The 25,309-nt window shown below is 39.8% G+C and overlaps 1 protein-coding gene across 1 annotated transcript in view; it reads right to left on the bottom strand.

Moving 5' to 3' along the window:
* The window catches only part of UBXN4 (UBX domain protein 4), an 85,787-nt gene extending 75,823 nt beyond the window's left edge, over nucleotides 1-9,964 (bottom strand). The window contains exon 1 of the mRNA XM_037849322.1: nucleotides 9,811-9,964. Within this exon, the coding sequence (XP_037705250.1) occupies nucleotides 9,811-9,892 (82 nt within the window). The 5' untranslated portion in view covers nucleotides 9,893-9,964. The remainder of the gene's footprint in view (nucleotides 1-9,810) is intronic.
* Between the last annotated feature and the right edge of the window lie 15,345 nt (nucleotides 9,965-25,309).

The raw sequence follows: 25,309 nt of genomic DNA, 5'->3' as shown, positions 1-25,309 counted from the left end.
TGGGCTGTGGGTACGGCCCCAGGCAGGAGTTTATCCAGCCCTCCCGGGAAAGAGCAGCTAGCCGCGGGGATTCTTTCAGCTTCTGGCTCTCCGCTCTGTTCCCCCGGCCCCTGGGATATCTGCAGCGGGCTATCTTCCAGGCCTGAAACCGAGAGGCCGGCCCAGCCCCCTCTTGCTGTGTTTTACTGCGTGTTTCCCACGATCGCACCTGCAGCCGCTCCTGGGTTTTCCTTTTTTTTTGTTTTATTAAAAGAGCCCGCTGGTCTCCAAATGCTAAACCCTGGCTTCCCCGGATCGCTGCACAGCTGCGGGACTTCCAGCCAGCTTACTCACTTGTTTCATAATGCAGACTCCCAGTTTCACCAAGTATACAGCCCCTGGGAACTAGCAGATCTCGTCCAGCTGGCACATCGCTGTAACCGGTAATCTAGGTCACTCTCTGGTCCTTATCCAGTGTTTTCCATGGAGGTGTTCCTTAGCCCTGTCTCACTTAGCCGCCATCTTGGTTTCTCCCCCTTCCCCTATCCATTTAAAAAGCTGCTCCAACATGTTTGGTATTTAATAACTCAGCAGCAAAAGCACCCACTCCCGGTACCAAAATCTGTTCTAGCTTGCTAATGCTGCCAGAATGCAAAACACCAGAGATGGAATGGCTTTTATAAAAGGGGGTTTATTTGGTTACACAGCTACAGTCTTAAGGACGTAAAGTGTCCAAGGTAACACATCAGCAATTGGGTACCTTCACTGGTGGATGGCCAATGGTGTCCAGAAAACCTCTGCTAGCTGGGAAGGCACGTGGCTGGCGTCTGCTCCAAAGTACTGGTTTCAAAATAGCTTTCTCCCAGGACGTTCCTCTTTAGGCTGCAGTTCCTCAAAAATGTCACTCTCAGCTGCACTTGGGGTATTTGTCTTCTCTTAGCTTATCTGGAGCGAGAGTCTGCTTTCAGCGGCAGTCTTCAAACTCTCATCTGTGGCTTCTGTGCTTTCTTCAAAGCGTCCCTCTTGGCTGTAGCTGCTCCTCAAAACATCACTCACAGCTGCACTGAGCTCCCCCTGTCCGTCAGCTCATTTATGTGGCTCCAGTGACTCAACTTAGACCCACCCCGAATGGGCGGAGCAACACCTCCATGGAAATTATCCAATCAGAGTTATCACCCACAGCTGGGTGGGGCACATCTCCACAGGAACACTCAAAGAATTACAATCTAATCAACACTGATAACTTCTGCCCACACAAGATTACATCAAAGATAATGGCATTTGGGGGACACAATATATTCAAGCTGGCACACATAGCAACTTTCTTTTAAAAGAAAATCAGATCACATCACCTTTCTGCTCAAATTCTAGAACTGTTCCACATTTTTCTGAGTAAAAGCAGAAGTCTTTACAATAGCCCATAAAGCCCAACATATCAGGCCTCCAGTTATCTCTTTGATCTCATTTCCTATTACTTTTTCCCTCATTCTGCTTCAGCCACACTGGCTTCCTTGCTATTCCTCAAAAAAGAAACACATGCTCCTGATTTAAAGTCTTCTGCCTGAAATGTTCTTCCCCCAGATATCTACGTGGTTAACTCTCAACTTCCTTAAGTCTTTGCTCTTTGCTCAAGTATCACCTTCTATTATGGATTAAATCATGTCCCCTACAAAGACATGTTCAAGTCTTAACCTCTAGTATTATGGATGTGAACCCATGTGTAAATAGGATCTCTGAAGATCCTATTAAGATGAGGCTGACCTAAATCAGGGTGGGTGGGCCTTAATGCAAAGTGACTGGAGTCCTTATAAGCAGAGGAAATTTGGATGCAGAATAAGTATAAGTGAAAAGGACAAAGAAAACAGATGGCCATGTTATAGAGGTAGAGATTTACAGACTGTTGGTAAGCCACCACCAGAACACCAGACTTCAAAGAAAGCACGATCCTGCCAACACCTTCATTTTGGACTTCTAGCCTCTAAGACTGAGAGACAAATTCCTGTGGTTGAAGCCAATCATCTGTGGTATCTGTTACAGCAGACATGGCAAACTGAGACATCTTCTCAATAGGGATCTCCCTCATCACCCACTTCAAAATGACACCCTTCTAACATGCCGAAAGCTTCCTATCTGCTGCTCTTTTTTTTCCTTTTCCTGTAATACTTATCACCTTTTAAAATGGTATGTTCTGGTATGTGAATATAATCTCAAAAAAACTGCATTAAAAAATGCTATGTGCTTTACTTATTATGTTTATTATCTGTCTCCCCCATCTAGAATAAAGGCTCCATTAAGATAAGAAATTTTTACGTTTTATTTACTGATGTAACTCAAATGCCCACAAAAGAACCTGGTATACAGCCAGTACCTGGCATAAAATAAGTACTCAATAAATATTTTGTGGAATGAATAGCTAAGTTTCTGCAATCATATAGACAATGGGACAGTATCTTGACATATCTGTAATACTAGACTCTAATACTGCATATTTGAATATATTTTGCATGAGATGAGATCCAGGAATAGAGCCTGGAGAAATGTGGCCATGGAAAAGTAAACGGGAAACAACCAGCAAAGCACTGGCAGAAATATCTTTCTCAAAGCTCCAGAAAACAGTTCTGCAGTAAAAAAAAATAAAAATAGAAATAAAAAAATAAAAAAAAGGACTGTGGTAACATGGTGAACATCCAGTCAAAAAGACCACTTAAAAGCAGTAGGATCTAGGATCCTGGGGTACCCCGGCTGGCCCCTCCCCAACCCCCTCATCAGCTTGGCACAGAACTGGCCCATGCCCCCAGTGTAGATCCCTGGTCCTGGGAGCATGTAGGTCTGCCCCCATTGGCATGGTGGTGGCCTGAGGGACTTCAGGTCCCAGATCCGGCCCTGCATGCAGAAGGCAGCTCACTGAGCTCTCCTACAAAATGCTCTGGGAGAGCAGCCAAATCATGCTGTCTGGGGCAAGGGATTGCTGGCTTTAAGACATATAATGCAGTGCAAAGGAACATGCGGAAACTGTTTCATAGGAAAGAGGGGACATTTGCATTCAATTCCATGCAGGAATTCCTAGGGCCCCATGCCCACGCCCAAGACAAGAGGAATATGCAGAAATGAACAGGGAGGCCCCTATACTTTGGCCTGGAACTAGTCTTCAAATTCATTATATGGATAAGCCCTGAAGGAGAGCATTTACACAGGTCAATCCTGAAGGACTGAAAAAGGTATTTTTGGTTTGTTTGTTTGTTTTGTTAATTCCTGGCACTGAAAGAAAGCTCACTCATAACACTTGCTGGATACAAGCTTAAGGAACAGACACCTCGGAATCTAAATCCCAGTGATAACACACTAACATATCAAAATGTCAAGGTTTCAACAAAGGATTACAGAACATATAAAGAAACAGGAAGCGACGGCCCAGGCAAGAGAGAGAGAATTAGAGCATTAGAAACCATCAATGAGGAGGATAAAATGTGGGACATTCCAGACAAAAACTAAGAAAATGGTCCTAAGTATACTCAAAGAGCTAAAGGAAAATATGGAGAAAGAATTAAAGGAAATAAGAAAAATGATATATGAACATAGAGAATATCAACAGAGATAAAAATTATGAAAAGGAACCAAACAGCGCTAAAACCATGATAACAGAAATTAAAAATTCTCTAGAGGGTTTCAAAAACACATTTGAGCTGGCAGAAGAAACTATCAGTGAACTTGAAGATAAAACTATTGAAATCATCCAGTCTGAGGAGAGAAAAAGGAAAGAAGAAAAGTGAACAGAGTCTGAGGAACCTGTGGGACACCACCAAGCACACCTTTCTGACAGAGAAGACAGAAAGGAGCAGAGAGAACACTCAAAGAAATAATAGCTGAAAACAAGTATACACATGCAAAATGCTCAAAAACTCCAAACAGGATAAACCCAAATACACCCAAACTGTACCATGTAATAAAACTGCTGAATGCCGAAGATAAAGAGAATTCTGAAAGCCACAAGAGAGAAGTAGTGTACCACATACAAGGGAGCCTGAATAAGATTAAATGTAGATTTCTTACTGGAAATCATGGAGGCAAGAAGGCAGTGGGAAGACATAGCTAAAGTACTGAAAGCCAAAAATACCAACCAATAATTCTATATCCAGAAAAACTGTTTCAAAATTGAGGGAGAGATTAAGACACTCCCATATAAACAAAAGCTGACAAACTTTGTCACCACTACACCAGCCCTATAACAAATGCTAAATAGAGTTCTGAAAGTTGAAAGGAAAGGACAGTAGACAACAGATCAAAGCCACAAGGAGAAATAAAGTTCTCCAGTGAAGGTTAAAACATGGGTAAATAAATACCATTACCATTGTATTTACTTCCTACAGGATCTACACAAATGCACAAAATGTGATGAGAACTCAGTGGTTTGGGGCTCATAATGTATAAAAATGTAATCTGTGACAAGAACTTCATAAAAGTGGAGGGGCAAAGGGGAATAAGTACATAGTTTATGTAAGCTAAGTTGTTAAGCTGGTATCAAAGAAAAGAAACTTATAGATTTTAGGATGTTATTTAAGTTTCATGGTAACTACAAAGAAGATCAGAAAATGTATACACTCATTGAGACAGAAAGTAGAGTACAAGTTTTAACAGGGGTGGGGGGCAGGGGAACTGAGGAGTTAATGCAAAATGGGGTGTAGGGTTTCTGTTTGTGTGAAAGGACTGTTATAGTATTGGATGATGATAAGGATACTTCAACACTTTGAAAGTGACCAATCCCACTCAATGGTATGCTTGAGAGGGGCTGGGATGGAAGATTAAAGTTGTATATATGTTTCCAAAACTGAAAAAAAAAAAAAACAGAGAAAAAGAAACCAATGAGATGACAACTAAATGCATACATGATACTGGATGAGATCTAAGAATAGAGGAGAAAAGACTCAAAAGGATATTTTTGGAGCATAAAAAAGTGCAATACAATATACATTTCACAAAAAATGTTTAAAAACAGACAAACAAAAATAATAGAAAACATTGTAATGCCATCCAAACTGATGAAACCATTCAGTTAAAAAGTAAGTCACTAAATAAAAAAAAACAAACAGCCATTCATAGGCTTTCAAGATTTATCACTGGTGTGGACCTCCTAAAAATGTAACAGGCAAAATGATAAGCATTGGGATGACATGAATATATGACAAATTGGTTTCCAGCATGTTCAAAAGAAAGCATTATGTGTTAAAATGCTAAAAAACAAACAAACAAAAAAAAAAAACTGCAATATAGAATGTAAGCCTTATATCAATGTTAAATTTCTTGAACTTAAGGTGATTACATATGTGAATACCCTTGTTCACAGGAAATGTACAATGCAATAGCAGATGTTCAAGGATTATGATGCATGCAACCTACTCTCAAATGTTCAGAAAATAGATAAAAAAATAGATGAAATAGGGCAAAGGCAGCAAAATGTTAAAATTGTTGGAGCTAGGTAACTGGGGTGTGGGAGTATGTTGCAGTTCTCTGTATAGGGTTTGTATTATTTTTGCAACTGTCCTGTTAGTTTAAAATTATTTCAAAAAAAGAGTTTAAAAAAAAAAGTAAACAAGGACTATAATGTATCCACATACCATGGCCAAAAAGAATGCCCCATTGGCAGACTCCTAAATGTTGAAGGACAATGAGGGAAAACTACCATTTGCAGTGAGATCCTTCTACGTGTCTTCAGAAACTATGGGATGAAGAGAAAAATCCCACGTAAATGACTCAATGTCATATTCTTACTACAAACACTTCTCATAGAAAGCTTTGGGAAGTGTGGGATCCTTTTCATTCATTCTTTCTTTCATACATCCAATATTTTTTGAGTACTTATGTGCCAGACACTGGGCTATACACTAAATATAAAACAAACAAGACAGTATCTGCCCTCAACAGAGCTTAAAATCTAATAGTAGGGGGAAAAATTACAGAAATACATAACCATAAATAAGTTATTACAGTAATAAATACTATGAGGAAAAAGTAGGAGAGAAAATAATGAGACCTCTTTGGACCAGGGAAGTCCTGAGGTGACATTTAAGGAAAGACACAAAGGATGAAAGGGCTAAGCCATGCTAAGAGGCAGAAGAGCTCACCAAGCAAAAGGAATATGTGTGCAAAGTCCACGAGGCTAGAATATGCTTGGAACTTTTAGGGGAAGGCCTGTGTGACTTCGAGTGTCATGTACAATAGGGAACACAAAATGAGATAGAAGATTTAAACAGGGGCCAAATCACGCAGAGCTTTGTAAGCTATGACTAATATGGCTGGATTGTTTTTTGTTGTTGTTTTCTAAGTATAATGAAAATAAGCAAGGAAATGACATAGATTTTTTTTTTTTTTTAATTTTTTTTTTTAAGTTTTGGTCACTGCCTGGCAATTTGGTTGCAAAGGAGTAAGCATGAAATTATGGAGATCAGTTTGGAGGCAACGTCAGTGATACAGGTGAGATACGATTGTGGCTTGGAATATCATGGTTGCTACAGAGATAAAGTGGATGGATTCAGGATATACTTCTAGACTTGGTAGGCAAATTATCAGGACTTAGAATGGAACAGGTAAGGACTTAAGTGGAACTAGAAGAGTTGAGTTAAAGACACCTACACTTACGGTTTATCCAACCGATGGACAGTAGTGCCATTTACTGAAATGTGGTAGACTGGAGGAGAAAAACCTAAAAGTAAACATACTTTTAGGTTTGAGAATCCTGTGAGGTATGCAAGTGGGGATGTCAATTAGGCAACCAGGAGTACGGATTTGCTTTTTTGTGGGGTTGATGTCTCTCACTCTCACCTATTCTGTACCAGTCAGGGTCCCGAATGTCATATCCCCTCTGGGCAGTCTCCGTCCATGACTCAACCTAGTGGTGGCAGCAGCTGCTTCACTGGTGGGGGGGGGCACAAGGCTGAATGGAACTACTCAACTTAATGAGACCATTTTTAATACCTACTACTAAGTGAGTAGGATCATTAATTACCTTCAGCATTTTTCATTTATTTCTAATCAAATTATGAAATATGCTATGGAGTTAGATGGGCTCAAGATTGTAGGAAGAAACTTATTCCTGGCAGAATGAGAAACATGCAAAGTAAAAGCACCTGAACAGAATACAGAACTCAGAAGCAGAGTTGCAGATGCTAGCATTAGTACACTCAGTCAGTCAGTCAGTCCTTCCACCCAGATAACCCCAACTGCTAAGAATCTGAAGGTTTTTGTGGTCTATTTTAACCAAAAGAGGCAGTAAATGGCATCTGTCATTAAAAATTTTTAGCCCAGAAACAAAACTAGTCAGTAGAGAACAGAAACCTTTGCTTCAGGTTCCTTGGCAGATTATTCTACCTTCCAAGGAATTAAATCAAAATCTTTTCTTCAATTTACATGGCTACAATAGTTTGAAACTCTTTGTTAATTTGCTGGCCAAACCAGTAGTAATCTCTCCAGTCTCTTAACATCAGTTCTCCAATATTCTTTAATTTATTCAAAGAACTTTCACTAAATATAAACAGCTTGCCTAAAATGTTTACCATATGAAAACTTACACGAACCAGTGTACCCTTGATACCACTCCTTCCAGCTATCAAGTTATCTTTAATTTTTCCAGAGCGAATATGTTATTCCCATATTTTTGTGGAGGTCTCATATAAGAAAACCTTGAGATCTGGCTGTATTCTTCAAAGTTATGAAAAGACCTCTAGACAATCTGTAAGTATTGCAGTTTCCCGAGTCCAATATCTACTTATTCCTGGAGTGACACTAACACTACTTATACTTAGTCTTGGGGATTAATTTGCTAAAACTGTTGAAGAGCCAACAATTTTGAAACAAATCAATGGACAGACTCCTTTGTCAGGCTGTTAACAGTCTTTCTGCAAACATTCAAGAGTCATTAAGATTATAAATGCATCTAAAACATGCCCATCAGTAAAAATTTCATTAAAAAATGTATATTTTACAAAGTACAAGACCTAAACCTTTATTTTAGTCTTGTAATAATTTGTATTAATATTTCCAAATGGGTTTCCAAATGTTACTTAAATCCAGCATTTCTTTTTTTCAAATTAACCGATGACCACAAGAATGATTTCTAGAAATGTTTCCACACCATAAATCATGTTTTTGTTTAAACATGTAACTACCATAATCCTAGGTTTCCTGATTAATACACCAACTTAATAATTACCTAACAGTCTACAACTGTTCATTTTCCCTCAAGAAATAAAAATGCAAGAAAGTTTTGAAACTGCTAAAAAAAATGTGACTGTTAAGACATAAGATGTAAATCCCTTTTATAACCAACATGCATGTCACTAACAACTATGGACCTAAGTTTCCTCTTCTATAAAATGGGGATACTAAAATCTGTTCTACCTACCAAAAGGATCAACTGAGATTTTAAGTGAAAAAAACGGACAGCTTAAAATGTCATAAAACTTTTAATAAGCATTTGTGTCATTTAACATTCCTTTTCTTTTTTTAATCCATTTTTTTTTCTTACAGGATTTCAGCACTTATATAAAGAATAACATAACTCCAAAACAGTAGTTTAAAGGAACCTAAACTACTCAAACTGTTCCAATTAATAGCACTGGGCTAAAAATTTAGTATAAATTAAAATAATTATAAGCTTCAAATTTAACTTGTTCTTCACTGCACTGCATACACGTACAGAACTATTACCTAGTCTCCGAAGAGACATTAGTGAATTACGAGCAAACGGTTATTAAACACGAATAAATTGAAGAAATAATACACCTCAAATTAACAGAAATCACAAACACTGATTTGGTTCATGTAATGACAATTAATAAAACCACAGAAGTAAAAAGTTTACAAGAAATCTAGATTTCAGTAGTAAGGACTGTAGAGCAAAATAACCCAGAGCAACATATGGTCGAGTTAGCAGACGCTCTCGAAACTATGTAGGTTTTAGACTAGGAAGGCAACAAACGGAAGAATTAAGAACAGAAAGCCTACTTCTTTTAAGTAAATGGTAAAAAATCAACCTGCACCAAAGTAATTGCTCCACATTAGATTTCCCCAAAACTGTCAAAAAAAAAAAAAATCAAACCTATATAAAGCTTAAAAGTTTGTGATTCGGTACATACTAACACCAGCAACCGTGAGCAGCATCAACATCAAGTAGTTTCTCTTTGTTGTTTACCGCTGACACAGCTTTATTCCTGACAGTTCACAACTAATTAGGAACCCAACTGCTTGACTCTCCGTCCCTACTCTACCTAACCCTAGGAACTAAACGGGTGTTAAGGCATCCCCAAGTGGGCCCCCAAGCACAGAGAGCTCTCTAGGCAGCCCTGGGAAGGAGTCTGTGAGGGTCTCGGCCGGGACCAGCCGGGCTGGGAAGCGAGGGCCTGCCCGCCGCCTCTCCTCGCCCGCGCAGGGAGGAACTGACGGCTTGGCGCGCTTTGGAGACGAGGCCCGGAAGGTGCTAGGAAAAGCCGGCAGTGGGGGTCAGGCCTGGTGTGTCCCAAACCGACGAGGACTGAGGGGGGAAGGATTGGGAAACAGGGGGTAAGCAGCCTGGGCCTTTCGGTGCATGGAGGAAAAGCTGGGGGGAGGGGGGAACTGGTGCCTGGAGGGAGCCCTGGAATGGGAACTGCAAGGCCTCCGTGCGGAACGCAGCAGGGTTGGGGCTGTCCGGCGGCGTGGAGTCGAAGGCGCAGCCCCGGCTCTGTGAGGTTAGAGGTGCCCGCGCCTCGAGCAAGGCGGACGGACGGCTGAGGTAGAGAAAAGGGTGAAGATAGGCCGGAGGGGGAGTCCCAGCCGCAACTCAGCCCCCGTCCCCTTCACCTGCCACGAACACCACGAAGACCGAGCCACTCCTCTTGGCCAAAGAGATGGCGGCCGAAACGGAGCCCTGGAACCACAGCATCGCTCTCCCCCAGCTTAGGCGCTCACTAGGTGTGTCGACGCCGCCGCGGTCCTGCAGCTGGCCCCGCCCTCCCCCCTTAGTCCGGCTGCGCAACCCCGCAGCCCGAGATGGTCCGGCCCCCGCCTCCGGCTCCGCACACGCGCACACGCCCGGAAGCGCCCCTTGGTACGCGCGGGCGCGGCGTGTGACGTCACACGTCACCATCGTGCACGGTCCCGGCTCCTTGTCTCGTTGGCAAGTCAGTGCGCGCGCGCGCTCCGCAATTCAGGAAGTGGAATCAGGTAGTGGGAAGGCTGCCTAACCGCTATGGCGCGACGGCGACCACGCCAAGAGGCACGACGGGAATTGTAGTCTTCTTAGGCTCGTTCTCCTCCATATTGTGGAAACGGTGACTGTGATTTCCGGGGCACGGCTAAAGAAGGTAGTAGTGAGAGTCACGAAATAAAATTTATAAAAGGGAGGAGAAGTGGTCCTCATTGACAGGAAGATGTTATCCTCGGCCTCACTGAGACCTTAAATGTGCAGAAAATCGTCCCCAGCCCCAGTCGGACTCTGCCTAATGAGGGAAGATGTCTCGATTATCATTAGAGGCCATTGTGTGAGATAGGAGTCTCCGCATTGAATTAAATGGGCTTTGTAGGGATTAATTTGAAAACTTTGATTTCTACTGACCTTAATTATCAGCCCAACCTTGAAGAAAGGGTAGGATAAAAAACGCATCAGTCACTTTCTGTAATATATATATATATATATACAGCCCATTTGCCGGAGGGGAGATACTGGTAGAGTGCAGGCCCTCAGGAGTTTCCTAGGCATTAGCTAGGGATCATTACAGAACCTCAAAGCACTAGATATGCTTTTGCTACAGAGCTTTCAAAGTAACACAAAAGCATAGAATAGAAAATTATTTGTTTTCCAGATACATGCTATAGTAATACAAAGTCAGAGAATAGATAATGATTTTGTTTCCAATTTTATGTGAGAATGTCCTATAATCAAGATATGTCACTTGATTGTTGGTTGCCATTAAAATGAAAACTGATTCATATGTAATATTTTCATGAAACAGTGTACTCTCATAGATATTAGCTAAGGGCTTGTATGGTTTCTTGAAAGTTGCCTATGCTGTTATTCATTCCACATCAGTTAAATATATCTTCTACAGTGCAACCATTTGACAATCTTTGCAGGATTATGGAAGTGAACATAACCCTTTTCCACAATTAGTTTACCTAAAAATAGCTAACAGAACCACAGTAAATTTTTATTTACTCTTTTCCCAATCCAGGATCTCATATAGCATAATTTTAAATGGAAATATAATGCTGATTACACACAGTTGTTACTTATATAGCACACCATTCCTTAGGAAGTATTGGGGTTGATCTTTCACATCAACTTTAAGTGGACTTCTTTAACTTAAACCTGTAAATTCTTCCAGTAGAACTATGTCTCATATTAGGACTAAATATTATAAGAATCATTCCTAGCCTTCCATTCATTCATTAAACATTTATTATTCATCTACTATGAGCTAGGCATTATACATGTCACTGAGGTATAAGGAGGTGACCCAGACAGATAAGGCCCCTGTAGACTATCCAGTCTAGTGAGGAAGGCAGACACTGAACAGTAATTGTGATGATGACTGCCACAAGAGGGGAAATTCAGGGGACCAAACATGTACTGATGGGGTCAGAAAAGCCTCTTGAGGAAATGACATTTTAAGAGAAATCTAGCTAGGTGGAAGATGAAGAGAAGACTATTCCAAACAAAGGGAACAGTATTGTGAAGACTGAAGCAAGAAAGCACAGAACACTTGAACTGAAAAATGTCCAGTTTTGGTAGAACATGGAAAGGTAATGTGGTGCAACTGAGGCTGGAAAAATAAGCAAGGATAAGCTCATACAGGCTTTGGAAATCATTTTAAGGATTTTGGACAGTTTTCTAAAGATTATAGAAAAGCAGTGTTTTGGTTTGCTACAGCTGCCAGAATGCAATATACCAGAAATGGATTGGCTTTTAAAATAAGGATTTATTAACTTACAATTTACAGTTCTTAGGCCATAAAAATGTCCAAATTAAGGCATCAAGAGGAAGATACCTTCTCTGAAGAAAGGCTGCTTCTATCTGGGTTCCTCTGACAGATAGCAAGACACATGGCCAGCATCTGCTCATCCTTCACTCCTGGCTTCATTGCTTTCAGCTCCTGGTTCCAGTGGCCTCCTCTCCAAACTTCTGTGGGTCCTCTCTTAGCATCTCTGGGGCTTTTCTCTCTCTAAGCTCTCTCAACTTTTTCTATCCTTTATCCTCTCATAAAGGACTCCAGTAAAAGTATTAAGACCCACTTCAAGTGGGCTGGGTCATATCTCAATTGAAATAACCTAACCAAAGGGTGCCACCCACAACAGATCTGCATCCCCAGGAATGGATTAAAAGAACCTGGCATTTTCTGGAGTACATAACAGCTTCAAACCACAACAAACCCTGAAGAATTTTAAACAGATGGGTAACATACAAGATTTGCATTTTCAGTTGTAGCCATATTGGCTGCTATGTGGAGAATTAATTGCAAGAAGGAATGAATGAATGAATGTGAAATGTCAGGTTAAGAGGCGATTGTCCATGTACAAGAATGATGGAGAAGTGAATGCTTTTGTTATATTTTGGAGGTAGACCAACAAGTTTTGTTGATTGATTAAATATGAAGGTTGAAGAGGAATTAAGGGATTTTGGGTCTCTGTCTTGTGAAATTGTATGAAAGTTGGTAGTGACTTAAAAACTGTACATTAAAAAAAGCAAGACAGGAATATAAATATTGTAAGTCCAGTATTAGACATGTTTGGAGTTCAAGTGGAGGTGTTAAGTAGGAGATAGATAATAGGTTTGGCGCTTAGAAAACAGTTCTTAACTACAGATGGGAATCTAAGATTCCTCTGCATACAGGGAATAATTGAGGCTCTGGAGCATGCTATCATTTAAAGAGGAGATTGTACAGAGTAAGATGAGACAAGGGTATATGATTGAGATCTTAAGGCTCTCAACATTTGTAGGGTTGTACACAAAAGTATAAACCAATAAATTATACTCAAGAAGGAGCAGTGGGGGCTAGGTAGAGTGGAGGGAAATGGTAAAATGTGATACTAAGGAAGTCGAGGCTAGTAAGAGTTTTGAAAAGAAGGGAGTGATAAGACTCTACAATGAATGCTGCTGTTGGGTTAAGAAGACATTTAAAGTATCCACTGTCTTTAGCAACAATAGAGGTGATTAGAAGCTTAGCAAGAATAGTTTTGGTGGGTTCTTTGTGGTAGCCAGATGGCATTTGGTTGAAGAGTGAGGGGAGATAAAGAAAGAGAGTCAATAAGTATGAAGGGAAGGATACAGAAAGGACATTAGCTGGACAGAGATTTAGATTGGAAAAAAAGTCTTTTTATAGATTGGAGAAACTTTTACAAGATTAACTGCCAATAAAAGCTAGTCTTAGAGAGGTTGAATTCACAGGAAAGAGGGAGGCCCTTATCAATGTTGGAAAGGTCATAGGATATACCAAATACTGTTGCTAGCCCACCTATGATCATTCTTCCATAACAAACCCCATTATTCCTTGCTGGTAGAGTCACTTTCTACTGTGAGGCGAAAACTGCTATACACTTGCTTTTAAAATTTTCCCTCGCAGCCAGTGGGACTTTGTGGGAAGGGCTGGGGAGGGGGGTGGGTTTGGGGCACTGGTAGGAAAAGTCTTTCTAATAAAAGGAGACACATGGAAGAAAACATGACCCTTCTTTGTGGTTGTGTGTCTATGATGCCTTGTACTGCTGCAGCCATCTTATGGCCATGAGGGTAGGCATTGCCAATGCTCTGAGAATGGTAGATTGGAATATGGAAAGAATTTGAATCTACTGTGACATCACAGAGCTCTGGAACCAACCCTAGATCTATGCAGTCTCCATACTTCCTGTTTTGTGAGATAACAACTGTCCTCATTGTTTAGGCCTCTGTAAATTGGCTCTTGCTTCTTGTGATCACCATCATTCTAAACAAACTGGGATGGGATCCAGAGCACAGGTGGGAAAGACTCTTTACTTTTTTAACAGGAAGAGGAAAGGAAAAATGAGTTTGGCTGTAAATAAGTTTATAAATTTCAGGACAAAAGTTGAGGAAGTTTTCATCTGAAGGCTTAACTTTTCCCTATGAAGGAAAGGTCTTTTACCGAGAGTGAGAGGGGAGGTAAGGAAATTGGCTCCTAGTGGATAGTGGGCAAGGTTTGAAACAATGTTGTTGAGTGTTGGAGGCCAAGTGAATGAGGGAAAATTAGTTGGTGTGCCAGGCAGTGGTGAGGGCCAGGTGAAATTGTTAACCCTAAGTTTACCCAAATGTGTGATCTTCTCCAGTGGTCATACAGTCCCTGAGTCTCTGGGGTTCAGGTACTGAGAAAGTGGATACTTGACTTTATCCAGGCTTGTGGTTGCTAGGTGGTATGTGAAAGAACAAAGGAACAAGGGAATTTTAAAGATTAGCAATTGAGTGAGTAATGTGATATAACCTATCACCTAAACTGGATGGAGAGGAAAGTGAATGCAGAAAGGAAAAAATGGAGTAAACAAAAAAATTTGCACACATAAAAATACTCCACAAACTGAATTCTTAACTTAAGTCATTCTAATATATTCCACTATTCCTTAGAAGGTGAATCATTCCATGCCAACCCTTTACCATTACTTGAAAAAGAATTCAAAATGCATTTCGTACTGAAGCTCAGTTGGCAACATCACCTCAAAATATGAAGTCCCATACCATGCATTTTTTAACAGATAGATTTTTTTGTTCCATATAAACTACCACCAGAGGAGGCTGTATGACTTATACATTGCAAAAACATTTATATAAAAAACACGTAAAGGAAGAATATTACTGTGTTTTTGCCGTTTCTGGAATGCAAGATTGAAAAGTGGAAAGAAGGAATCTGATTATACAGAGCAACATTTCTCAGTGATAGACCAGTAAGATAATAGTTTTGTTGCTATATAAGGCTCATGCATGCACATAAAATGTAAAATGAAAGAAGGAACAAACATTTGACTATGTTCCAAACTTCATTCACAACAATCAGATTTTCAAATGTAAAAAGAGGATGGCACTACTCTCTGACTTCTTGTATAGATCGAGGTGAATAAGACAAAAAATAGTAATCACTACATTAACAAAGCTTGAGGCAGAAGCATCAATAGTTAAGTCCATGAACTCTGGAGTCAACCTGCCAGTTTACATATCTCCATCACTAGTTACTAGCTGTGCAACTTGGGCAGGTTACCTCTGAGACTTCAGTTTAGTATACTGGGGTAATAACAGAACTTACCCTTTAGGGCTAGTGTGATGATTAAATAAGGACCCAGGTAGGTGTTTAGTAAGTGCTGGGCATATAGTAATTAACTGCTTGACAAATGTTAGACATTATTTCTGCCTGCCAAAACCATGCTTAAGAGAAATAGGTATATATAGAGATATGTAGTTATAGATACCCTCCAAGATTCAGAGCATTTGACTCAGCCAGATCATTTTTTCATTTAATCACTCGACAGGTATTTACTGAGCCAGGCAATGGTAGGTATTGGGATGTATTTGTAAACGAGAGTGAGAGACATTTTCTCTGCCCCTGAAGATTACATTCTGATGGATAGAAAAACATTAAACAATTTTCCGATTATTCATATAATTACCATTGTGATAAATGCTTTGAAGAGGAAGTAAAGGATATTATTAGAGTTTATTACAGGCAAAAATGACCTAGTCTGGAGGACTGAAGTCAGGAACTCTAGTAGAGGAAGAGAAGGCTACTTGAAGGAAATGATACCGGGTGATCTGAAGCATGAATTCAAATTAACCAGGAAAAGTTTGGAAGGTAGAGTAAGAAGCATAAATGTTCTAGGCAGAGGGTAAGTTATATCCAGACATATACAATTCCGAAATTTCACTGGCTTAGCAACAAAGGTGTATTTTTCAGACTAATGCCAGTCAGAGATGTGGGAAGGTATGTGTGGCAGTGGTGGGTTTTACCTGATACAAGTAGCTTTGCGCCATACAGTCATTCAGGAATTCAGAATCTTCTCATCCAGTGCCTCTTCCTTTCCTTGTGATCCTGGAGATCTCCATTAGATCCTCTGCATGCAGCCAACAAGCAAATTTCAATATGTCCACAGAGTACCTGGAGATCTTGTTAAAAACACATTCAAATTCAGTAGGTCTGGGGTGGGACCTGAGATTCTGAATTGGCAACAAGCTCTCTGGTAATAGTGATAACTGCTGGTCCCCAGTCTCAACTCTGATTAGCAAGGGCAGAGAGAATATCAGAAAGCTTTAAGCACCATGCCTGGAAGGGCACAACATCATTTCTGCTCACATTTCACTGGCCAAAACTCAGTTACATGTCTCCACCTAGGTTCAGGGAGCGGGAAAACCTAGTCTGTTATTTGCCAGGGAAGAGAGACCCCCACAATTTGGTAAACAAACAAACAAACAAACAAAAACTAATGAATCTCTGCCACAGATGGGGAGAATGAGAATTACAGACAGAGAATCACCTTATGTAGAACCCCAGCGACAGGAGACCATGGCTTGTTCAGGATTTTGGATGGATGGTGAAGTCATTAAACGGTGTTAAACAGGAAAGCGTCATGATGAGAGTGGCATTTTAAAAGGCCACACTGGCCATAGAGGTAGAGTGAGAGTAAGATGGTAAAAGGAGTGAGAGAGCATATTGAGAGAGCGGTCAGGACACTACTGTCGTTATCCGAGTGAGAAGTGACTAGAGACTTTAGACACTACACTGTTCTATGTTACCAAAGGTAGGTAAGATGACAAATTGACTATTTTAGCCTACATCATCATCTCTCTGAATTCTTTTGAATTTCTACTTTTAAATCATATAGTCCACACTTGATTTTCACTATATTATGGTTTTTTATTAATCAACATCTATGCGGAATCTACGGAATGTAAGTTTCTATGGGACATCAATGATATACAAGACTTCACCCCGATTTCTTAGGACAGTGTTATTTGATAGTACTTTCTGCAATGATGGGTATGTTCTACATCTGTTTTATTCAATATTCAAATGACTACTGAGCCCTTGGAATGTGGCTAGTGCAATTGAGGAACCGGATTTTTAAATTTAATTTTAATTAATTAAATTTAAATAGCTACATGTAGCTAGTGCCTACTGTTCCTGGGTAGCACAGCTTTAGGAGTTGGAATAAAATGTTTACATGGAGGAATATCCAACAGTATATGATCAAAACCAAATAAGTCATATAGTAGAGTATAAACTGTGCTATACAAAATTAAGAAGGGGGTACAGAGTTTAGGGAGCAGTCTTTGAAGTTCTAAACCTAATGAAATGACTTAAGAGCATGTTGTTTAATCTAAGCTTTAGTAAAATGTCGCTCATTATGTTGGCCTCAAAATTTGTGGGCTTTTCCTTGTTATTAGAGAAGCTGTGAGTTTACAGAACATTCATGCATTAAATCAAATGTTTATTTTATGAATGAAATGAGCTGATGAATTTGGTGTAGACATCTGTTTTTCTGCCTGTCCAGTGTTCACTCCATCTTCTGACCACAGCATTCCAGTCTCCCTCTCTTTAGCAGTCATTCTCTGTCTACATAGTCTGGGTGGTGCTGCCTTTATCCTTGTCCTTTGAAGGTAAGCGACTGGACAATTCATTTTTCCTGAACACCATTATGGGTTCAGAGAGGTCCCTTGAACCAAGCCAGACTAGTGACAATCAATTTCAGGATTTTTGTAGGAATTACTGGGAAAGAGCCATTCTTCTTCATTGGGGTAACTAAGAGAATAGGATATAAATTGCGTCTGCTGGTTGCCCTCTTGTTACTTAATGGGAAGACCTTGTCTACATAAAGCCAACAAAGAACAGAATAACCTCCAGATGAAGGAAGAGTGCATTCTAATGATACTGCAGAGCCCCCTGGATCCAAAAACATCTACCCCAGGTCTTTTCAATTATAGCGAACTAGTAAATTCACTTACTGTAGCCCCTTTGAGTTGGGGTTTTTGAAACAGTAAGCATTATAAAGCCTTTAAGACGATGCCTAGCACACAGTAAGTATCAATAAGCATTAGATGTTATAAATGTCTTTTAAAAGTCTCAGTAACCTTGAGTAATCAGGTGGTTCTTCATGCATGAAGCACAGATAATATTTAGATAGGTGGAATGGAAGAGAGGGAAGGAGAAATTGTAGGCAAGTATACCAGTTGGGAGGTTGCTGCAGTAATCAAGGAGTGAATGCTAAAGGGTCAAACTAGAGTGGCAGAATAGAAAGGAAGAGTTAAGAAAATGGAACTCATGGATTTTTGTGCTGATGTGACATGGACATTGTAGGGTCGAAACTACAAAATGAGTGTTTTTCTGGCTTTAGTCTTTGAGTTATTTGAAGAAGTAGCTTGCTTCTTCCATTTTCCATGTGGAGTTAACCAAGCACCTAGAATAATAATGTCCTTCTCTGAGGACTGCGTTAAGACCCAACTCGAGCCTGTACTTTATTTTTCTGATAATGGGGATGCCTTAGTGCTTTGTAACTAAGTGTGGCCTGAGGACTTGCAGCATCATCTTGGGAGCTTGTTAGAAACTCAGACTCGCAAGCCCCACTGAACCAGGATCTGCATTTCAGCAAGATATCCAGGTAAGTTATATGCACATTAAAGTTTGAGACACATTCCTTTAGTGCTGATTATTCCATTTCCCCTTGTAACTGACCAGCCCACCTCTGAAGACCCCCCACCCCCATCCAATAAGGAATTAACCTCAGGGCTGAGACAGCCAGAGCAGTTGAATCATGCTGCTATTCCAGCTGACTCTCATCTCTTGATATCATTTAATAGGAGCACTCCAGACTAGCAAAATGACCAGGTCTGGAAGCTTGGATTCTTCTGATGTTTTGTTTGTCATTAAATAATCAACATGTATTTGTTGAACAACTACTAGGTACATGGGAATGTAGCAACAAGCAAGACAGACAAGATCAATCTTGTGGAATTTATCATCTAATGGCAGACTGAAAACAAACTATCTGATACTGATAATAATATGCAGAAAATTGAAACATGATGTAGAAGATTGGGGGTGGGGTCTATGTTAGACTGAGTAGCTAATAAAGGCCTCTGTTTTGAAATGACATTTATATGACCAGGCCAGGCTCTTCAGGGGAAGAGCATTCCAAGTACAAATGTCTTGAGGTGGTATGAGGCCTCAAGTGAAATAACCTAATCAAAAGGTTCCATCTGCAACAGATATTCACCCACAGGAATGGGTGAAAAGAACATGCTTTTTTCTGGGGTACAAACAGCTTCAAACTACCACAGGGCTGTTTGGTTTCCCTGAATAAGCAGATCCTACAGACAAGTCAACATAAATATTTAATTATTTCCCTTTAATTATCTATTTTGGGAGAAATGACTTGGTAAAATCCATTATATTTCTAACTCATTACTATTTGTACTTGTGAAGACTATTAATGTCTAAATATTAATTTAGAACAACCACCTTACTGAATTCTCTTATTGTGTGTAATAGTTTTTCAGTTAATTATCTTGGGTTTTCTAAATTTATGATTACAAAATTTTCACATAGTATTAAATTTTTACCTCCAGAATTCCAGTGAGATACACTTTCCTTTGGCTGGTATTTCAAAACAATGTTAAATCATGGTGGTTATGGTGAAGTTGTTTGTTCTTATTGTTAGTGGGAAAGTGTCTAGTGTTTTTCTCTTCTGCATAATGCTGTTTTTAGTTTGAAATATTTATTTTTATCATGTTAAAAAAGAATCCATGTTGTTGCATGTATCAGAGCTTTGTTCCTTTTCACAGCTGAATATATTCCATTATATGATAAAACACATTTTATTTATTCATTCATTGATTGTTGGGACACTTGGATTGCTTCCATCTTTTGGGAATTTTTAATAAGGCTGCTTTGAACATTGGTGTGAAAATATCTGTTTGAGTCTACTTTAAATTCTTATAGAACAGGTCTAGTGGTGATGACATCCCTCAGCTTTTGTTTATTTTGGAATGTCTTAATATCTCCCTAATTTTTTTTAATAATTCAATTTTGTTGGGATATATTCACATACCATGCAGTCATACAAAGCATACAATCTATTGTTCACAGTATCACCTCTCCCTAATTTTTATAAGACAGTTTTGCTGGATATAGAATTCCTGTTTGATATTTTTGTTTCTTTTCAGCATTTTAAATATGTCTTCCCACTGCCTTCTGGCCTCCATAGTTTCTGGTGAGAAATCAGCATTTAATCTTACTGAGGCTTCCTGTATGTAACATGTTGCTTCACTCTTGCGGTTTTTAGAAATCTCTCTTTGACGATTTGATTAGATAATATGGCATCTATTTGGATTTATCCTGTTTGGAGTTCACTGAGCATCTTGGATGTGTAAATTCTTATCTTTCATTAAATTTGGGAAGTTTTCAGCCATTATTTATTTAAATATTGTGTTCCTCTCTTTCGTCTCCTTCCAAGACCACCACAATGCATATACTAGTATGCTTGATGGTGTCCCACACATTCCTCAGATTGTTTAATTTTCTTCATTTTATCCTCTTTCTGCTCCTCAGATTGGATGGTTTCAATAGTCTTATCTTCAAATTCACTGATTCTTTCTTCTGTCAGCTCCAATCTGCTATTGAACCTCTCTACTGAATTTTAAATTTCTGTTATTATGGTCTTCAGCTCTGTTTGGTTCATTTTCATTTTCCAACTTTTTTTGATATTCTCCTTGTGTTCATTGATCATTTTCCTGATTTCCTTTAGTTTTTTATCCATGTTTTCCTTTGACTCTTTTTAGAATATTTAGGACTATTTAAAAACAAGTCTTTGTCTGGAATGTGTCAGGTCTGATCCTTCTTATTGATGGCTTCTAATGCTTTAATCTTTTTTGCCTGGACCATCCCTTCCTGTTTCTTTGTTTTGTAATCCTTTGTTGCAACCTTGGCATTGTGAAATTTAATGTGTTATTGCTGGAATTTAGACTCTGAGGTGCCTGTTCCTTAAGCTTGTATCCAGCTAATGTATCCAGCTAATGTTATGACTCAGCTTTCCTTGAATGCCAGAAGGTAACAAAAAAAAAAAAAAAAAAAAAAAAAAAATTAAGTAGGTAAAAAAGAAAACACCTTTCCCAGTCTTGGCAGATTGACCTGTGTGAGTGCTCTCCTTCAGGGCTTATCCATACAATGAGTTTATGAAATAGCTGAATTGCTCCAGGCCAAAATGTAAGGGCTCCTGGTTTCATGATCCAGGGCACTGCACTGTGTGTCCTACAGCCAGAAATCCCTTGCCCCAAGTAGCACGACCTGCTTGCTCTCCCCACAGCATTCTGTAGGAGAGCTCAGTGAGCTGCCTTCTACATGCAGGGCAAGCTGTGGGACAGCGAGTCTCTCGGGCCACCACCAGACAGACTGGGTGTACATGCTCCAGATATGTGCACAAGGGTTACTCTGCCTCTCCAGAACTGAAACCAGGGACCCTCACTGGGATTGCAGGCCAGCTCTGCACCGAACCAATGAGGAGTGGGGGAAGGGCCAGCCAGGGAAACAGGAAATTCTTGGGAGTGCTTCCAAATGGACTTTTTCTTGATTCGGAACTTACCTTATTACTGCAATCCTTCAACTGCTTTCTGGAGCTTTTAGAAAGATGTTTCTGCCAGTTCTTGCTGGTTTATCAAAGCTACTTTGGGGAATAGAATCCTGAAACATCTCAAACCACCATCTTTATTAAGGTAGCCTCCCCCCTCTTATTCTTGGAAGCCCAGCTGCTATGGAAAGAAGTCCTGGCTATGCCCCTGGAGACAGAGGCCACCTGGACAGGGACCCACCTTGGAGGAAGAGACACCTAGAGGAAGGAGTGTACATGTGAAGAACTTGGCATTGTAGCTGACACCAAGTCCCCAGATTCCAGACATGTAAGGCCATTTTGAACCTTCTAGCCTAGCTCCAGCTGACTGCAGCTGATGTTACATGGAACACAGCCAAGCTCTCCTCTTTGGGCCCTGCGCAAATTCCTGACCCACAGGATTGTTTCTTTAAAGCACTAAGTTTTGGGTAGTTTGTTAATTAACAATAGATAACTGAAAGTGTTTTCCTCCTTTTTTTTTTTTTTTCTTCTTTTCTTGTAGTATGGTAGCTAATGGTTTATATATTTCAATGCTTTTCCCCTCCTAAAAGACCAACATCTGAGTTTTATCATCTTTCTGTTTTCTGATTAAGAAGATTGTATTGTTTTTTCTTTAACATGCCCCTCCCCCCACTTTTTCTTATGATGGTGAAATCAAACTGAAATGAATGCAAGTGAAGACACTAAGGGGGAAAATAATTCACAAATATGCAATATGCAGCCAGAGCATATGTGGGCATGGGGGTGGATTAAAGGGCAGACATATCCACTTCTTTTTTAAGCTGAGGAGTGTCTGCGGGCAGATTGTGTGCATGACATGAGCCTCAGGTTTTCTTGATTCCAATGAACATGGGCCAACTTTGAATGTCAGCATGTATAGAGCACCTCCATGCACTGCACTGGGCACTAGTAAAAGGTGAGATACAGATATACCATAGCCCATTATCTGTTACCATGGGGTTCTAGCCCCCTTCATAAGTCCCCATGGCTGGCCTCTGATGCTTTTGTCCTTGCATTTTTTTCTGTTGTTGAGCAGGACATGGAAGTGTCCAACTCCCAGCTGCTACCTGACGTAGCTGTGGATGTGTTGGCTTAACTCTTCCCATACCACTCAGGAACTGTGGATTCTATTCAGAAACTTGTAAGCTGTTCACAGGCCACAGGTCCTTGCCTGGCGGATAAGAAAAGTATTTTCTTGGCTTAGGGAGAGGGTTCAGATCTCTATTTTGTTGTCAGCTCAAATGACAAGCTAATTATTTTCAATTGCCTTTGGCACCATGGCAAGAATACTTCGTGCTCTAGATTCATAAATATACCCAATATATCAATGTTCTTCACAGACTAAGGGCTTAAAAACCATATACCACATTCTCAGCTTTCTGATATATAGAGAAGTGACAGTTACGACACGAACTCTACCCTTCCCAAAGGGGGCTGTTGGAGCTAATATTGGCATTTTATTGGTAAAAGTAGCATGTGCCCCTAAATATGGTTATTACTTTGGGAAAACCCATTATAGGAAGGATTGCTGCCAGGACTCTGGGATGTCTGAGGTGTCCTTAGAAAGGTTTGAAGACTGGGCCAGATCACATCTTAAATGCTTCTTGTGTGTGATCTCCACCACCTCAACCATTTTTATACAGTGGAAATAAGATTCTAGAAGATCAAAAATAACAGGGCAACATACCTACTAGTGAATGTGTAAGGCTGTCATCCATTTCATTAATTTTAATATGATTTTCAGGGAATGGGTGGTTGTGGCTAAGGGTTGGCTTTAAAATAGCCTCTGATCTTTTTAAGCTTTAGTTTCTTATTCATCTCCTCTGGGCAGTATCCAACTCCCACAGGGTAAACAAAGTCTAAAGCAAAAATTTGGGTTTACAAAAAGGATTGAAAGCAGGGACGTGGACAGATATTTGTGCATCAAGGTTCATAGCAGCATTATTCACAATTGCCAAAAGGTGGAAAAAACCCAAACATCCATCAACAGATGAATGGATAACAAAATGTGGTTTACACATAAAATGCTGTATTACTCAGCCTATAAAAGGAATGACGTTTCATATATGCCACTACACGGATGAACCTTTAAGGTAACATGCTGAGTGAAATATGTCAAGCAGAAAGGGACAGATGTTGTATGATTCCACTTACATGAAATAGCTAGACAAACTAGAATACAGAAAGCAGGGGTATTAATGTATAATGGGTATAGGGTTTCCGTTTGGGGTGATGGGAAAGTTCTAGTAATGGATGGTGGTGTGGGTAGTGCAGCACTGTGAATGTCATTAATCCCACAGAATTAATGTGTGCTTGAGAATGGTTGAGATGGGAAAGTTTATATTATGTATATACTTCCACAGTTTTAAAAAAAGCAACTAAAGAGACAATGACAATTGAATGTAATACACGATACTGGATGGGATCTAGTAAAAAAGACTCAAAAACACATTACCAAGATATATGGAAAAATTGGAATATAGCCTCTAAGCATTATATCAGTGTTAAATTTCTTGAACTTGATAACCATACTTAAGGTGGTTATATAAGTGAATATATCCTTGTTCTTAGGAATTGTACATGGACATATTCAAGGAGCATGATGTATATGACCTATTCTCAAATGCTCAGAAAACAGATGGATAGATAGGCAGATGGATGGATGGAAGGTTGGATGGCTGGGTAGAATGATACGGCAAATGTGGCAAAATGTTAAAATGGTGGATCTGGATATGTATGTGTGTGGGGGTGTATATGTTGGAATTCTCTGTATGGGTTTTGTACTATTTTTACAACTGTCCTATAAGTTTGAAAATATTTCAAAATAAAAAAGCTTAAAAACCAACCAACAAACCAACAAAAACCCTCAGATTTACCAGAATTCCAACTTTAGGATTTAGATAGTATTCAGAGAAACTGATTGAAATAAACCATGGATTGCAGCTTGTCTCCATTCCCGTGCATGACTGAAGAATAATTCTTGTTGTAATGTGGCCTTAATTACATGTCTTCTTCATCTTTGACTTTTTCTAGGGAAAAAAAAATGTCAGGCCTTGGAAGAGAATGATTATCGTATTTCTCATTCTTACTCCTTCCCTTGGGTAAGACTTGTCAATTGTACATGGTTCTAAGGCAGCTCCAACTTTTGATCCCAGAAGTTGGGTATTCATAATGTGGTTGTGCCACCTTGTGGGGAGGCCTGGGAATCTCTGGGGCCAAGTGGGACTTGCACATGCTCTAGAGTGAATGAATATCTGCACCAGGGTCTGATAATACCTGTTGCTTTTCACTTCCAAAGTAAATCCCTAGCCTGGGCTTGAAGCAAACTGGTCTCCAGACAAACTGCAGATGGCAGACCCCCACCTTTTATATTTCCAAGCAGTTTGACTTTGCTTGGCTAACAAGTGGGGAAAGAACTAGACAACTAGGTGATCAATATAGAGGCTAAAAACACAAATTCGTTACCAAAGCAAACAATGTTCTACTTTTAGTTGTCTGATGTGCGCACATTCTCCAAATCATCCACAACTGATTAGTATTAATTTTATGAAAGTACAAAGTAACATGAACTGTACCCATAACAAATCATACCCACAGAAGAGAAAGGAGTAATTTTTAGGACATTTGTAAAATGAGGTGGTTTACTGTCTTTCATCTTCTGTAAGTCTGAAATTGAAACCTACAATACAGGTTTATTAAGTCTCCAAAACATAAA

The sequence above is a fragment of the Choloepus didactylus genome, chromosome 9, assembly GCF_015220235.1.
Source record: "Choloepus didactylus isolate mChoDid1 chromosome 9, mChoDid1.pri, whole genome shotgun sequence".
NCBI classification, from domain to species: Eukaryota; Metazoa; Chordata; class Mammalia; order Pilosa; family Megalonychidae; genus Choloepus; species Choloepus didactylus.
This window is presented reverse-complemented; position numbering and strand designations above follow the sequence as displayed.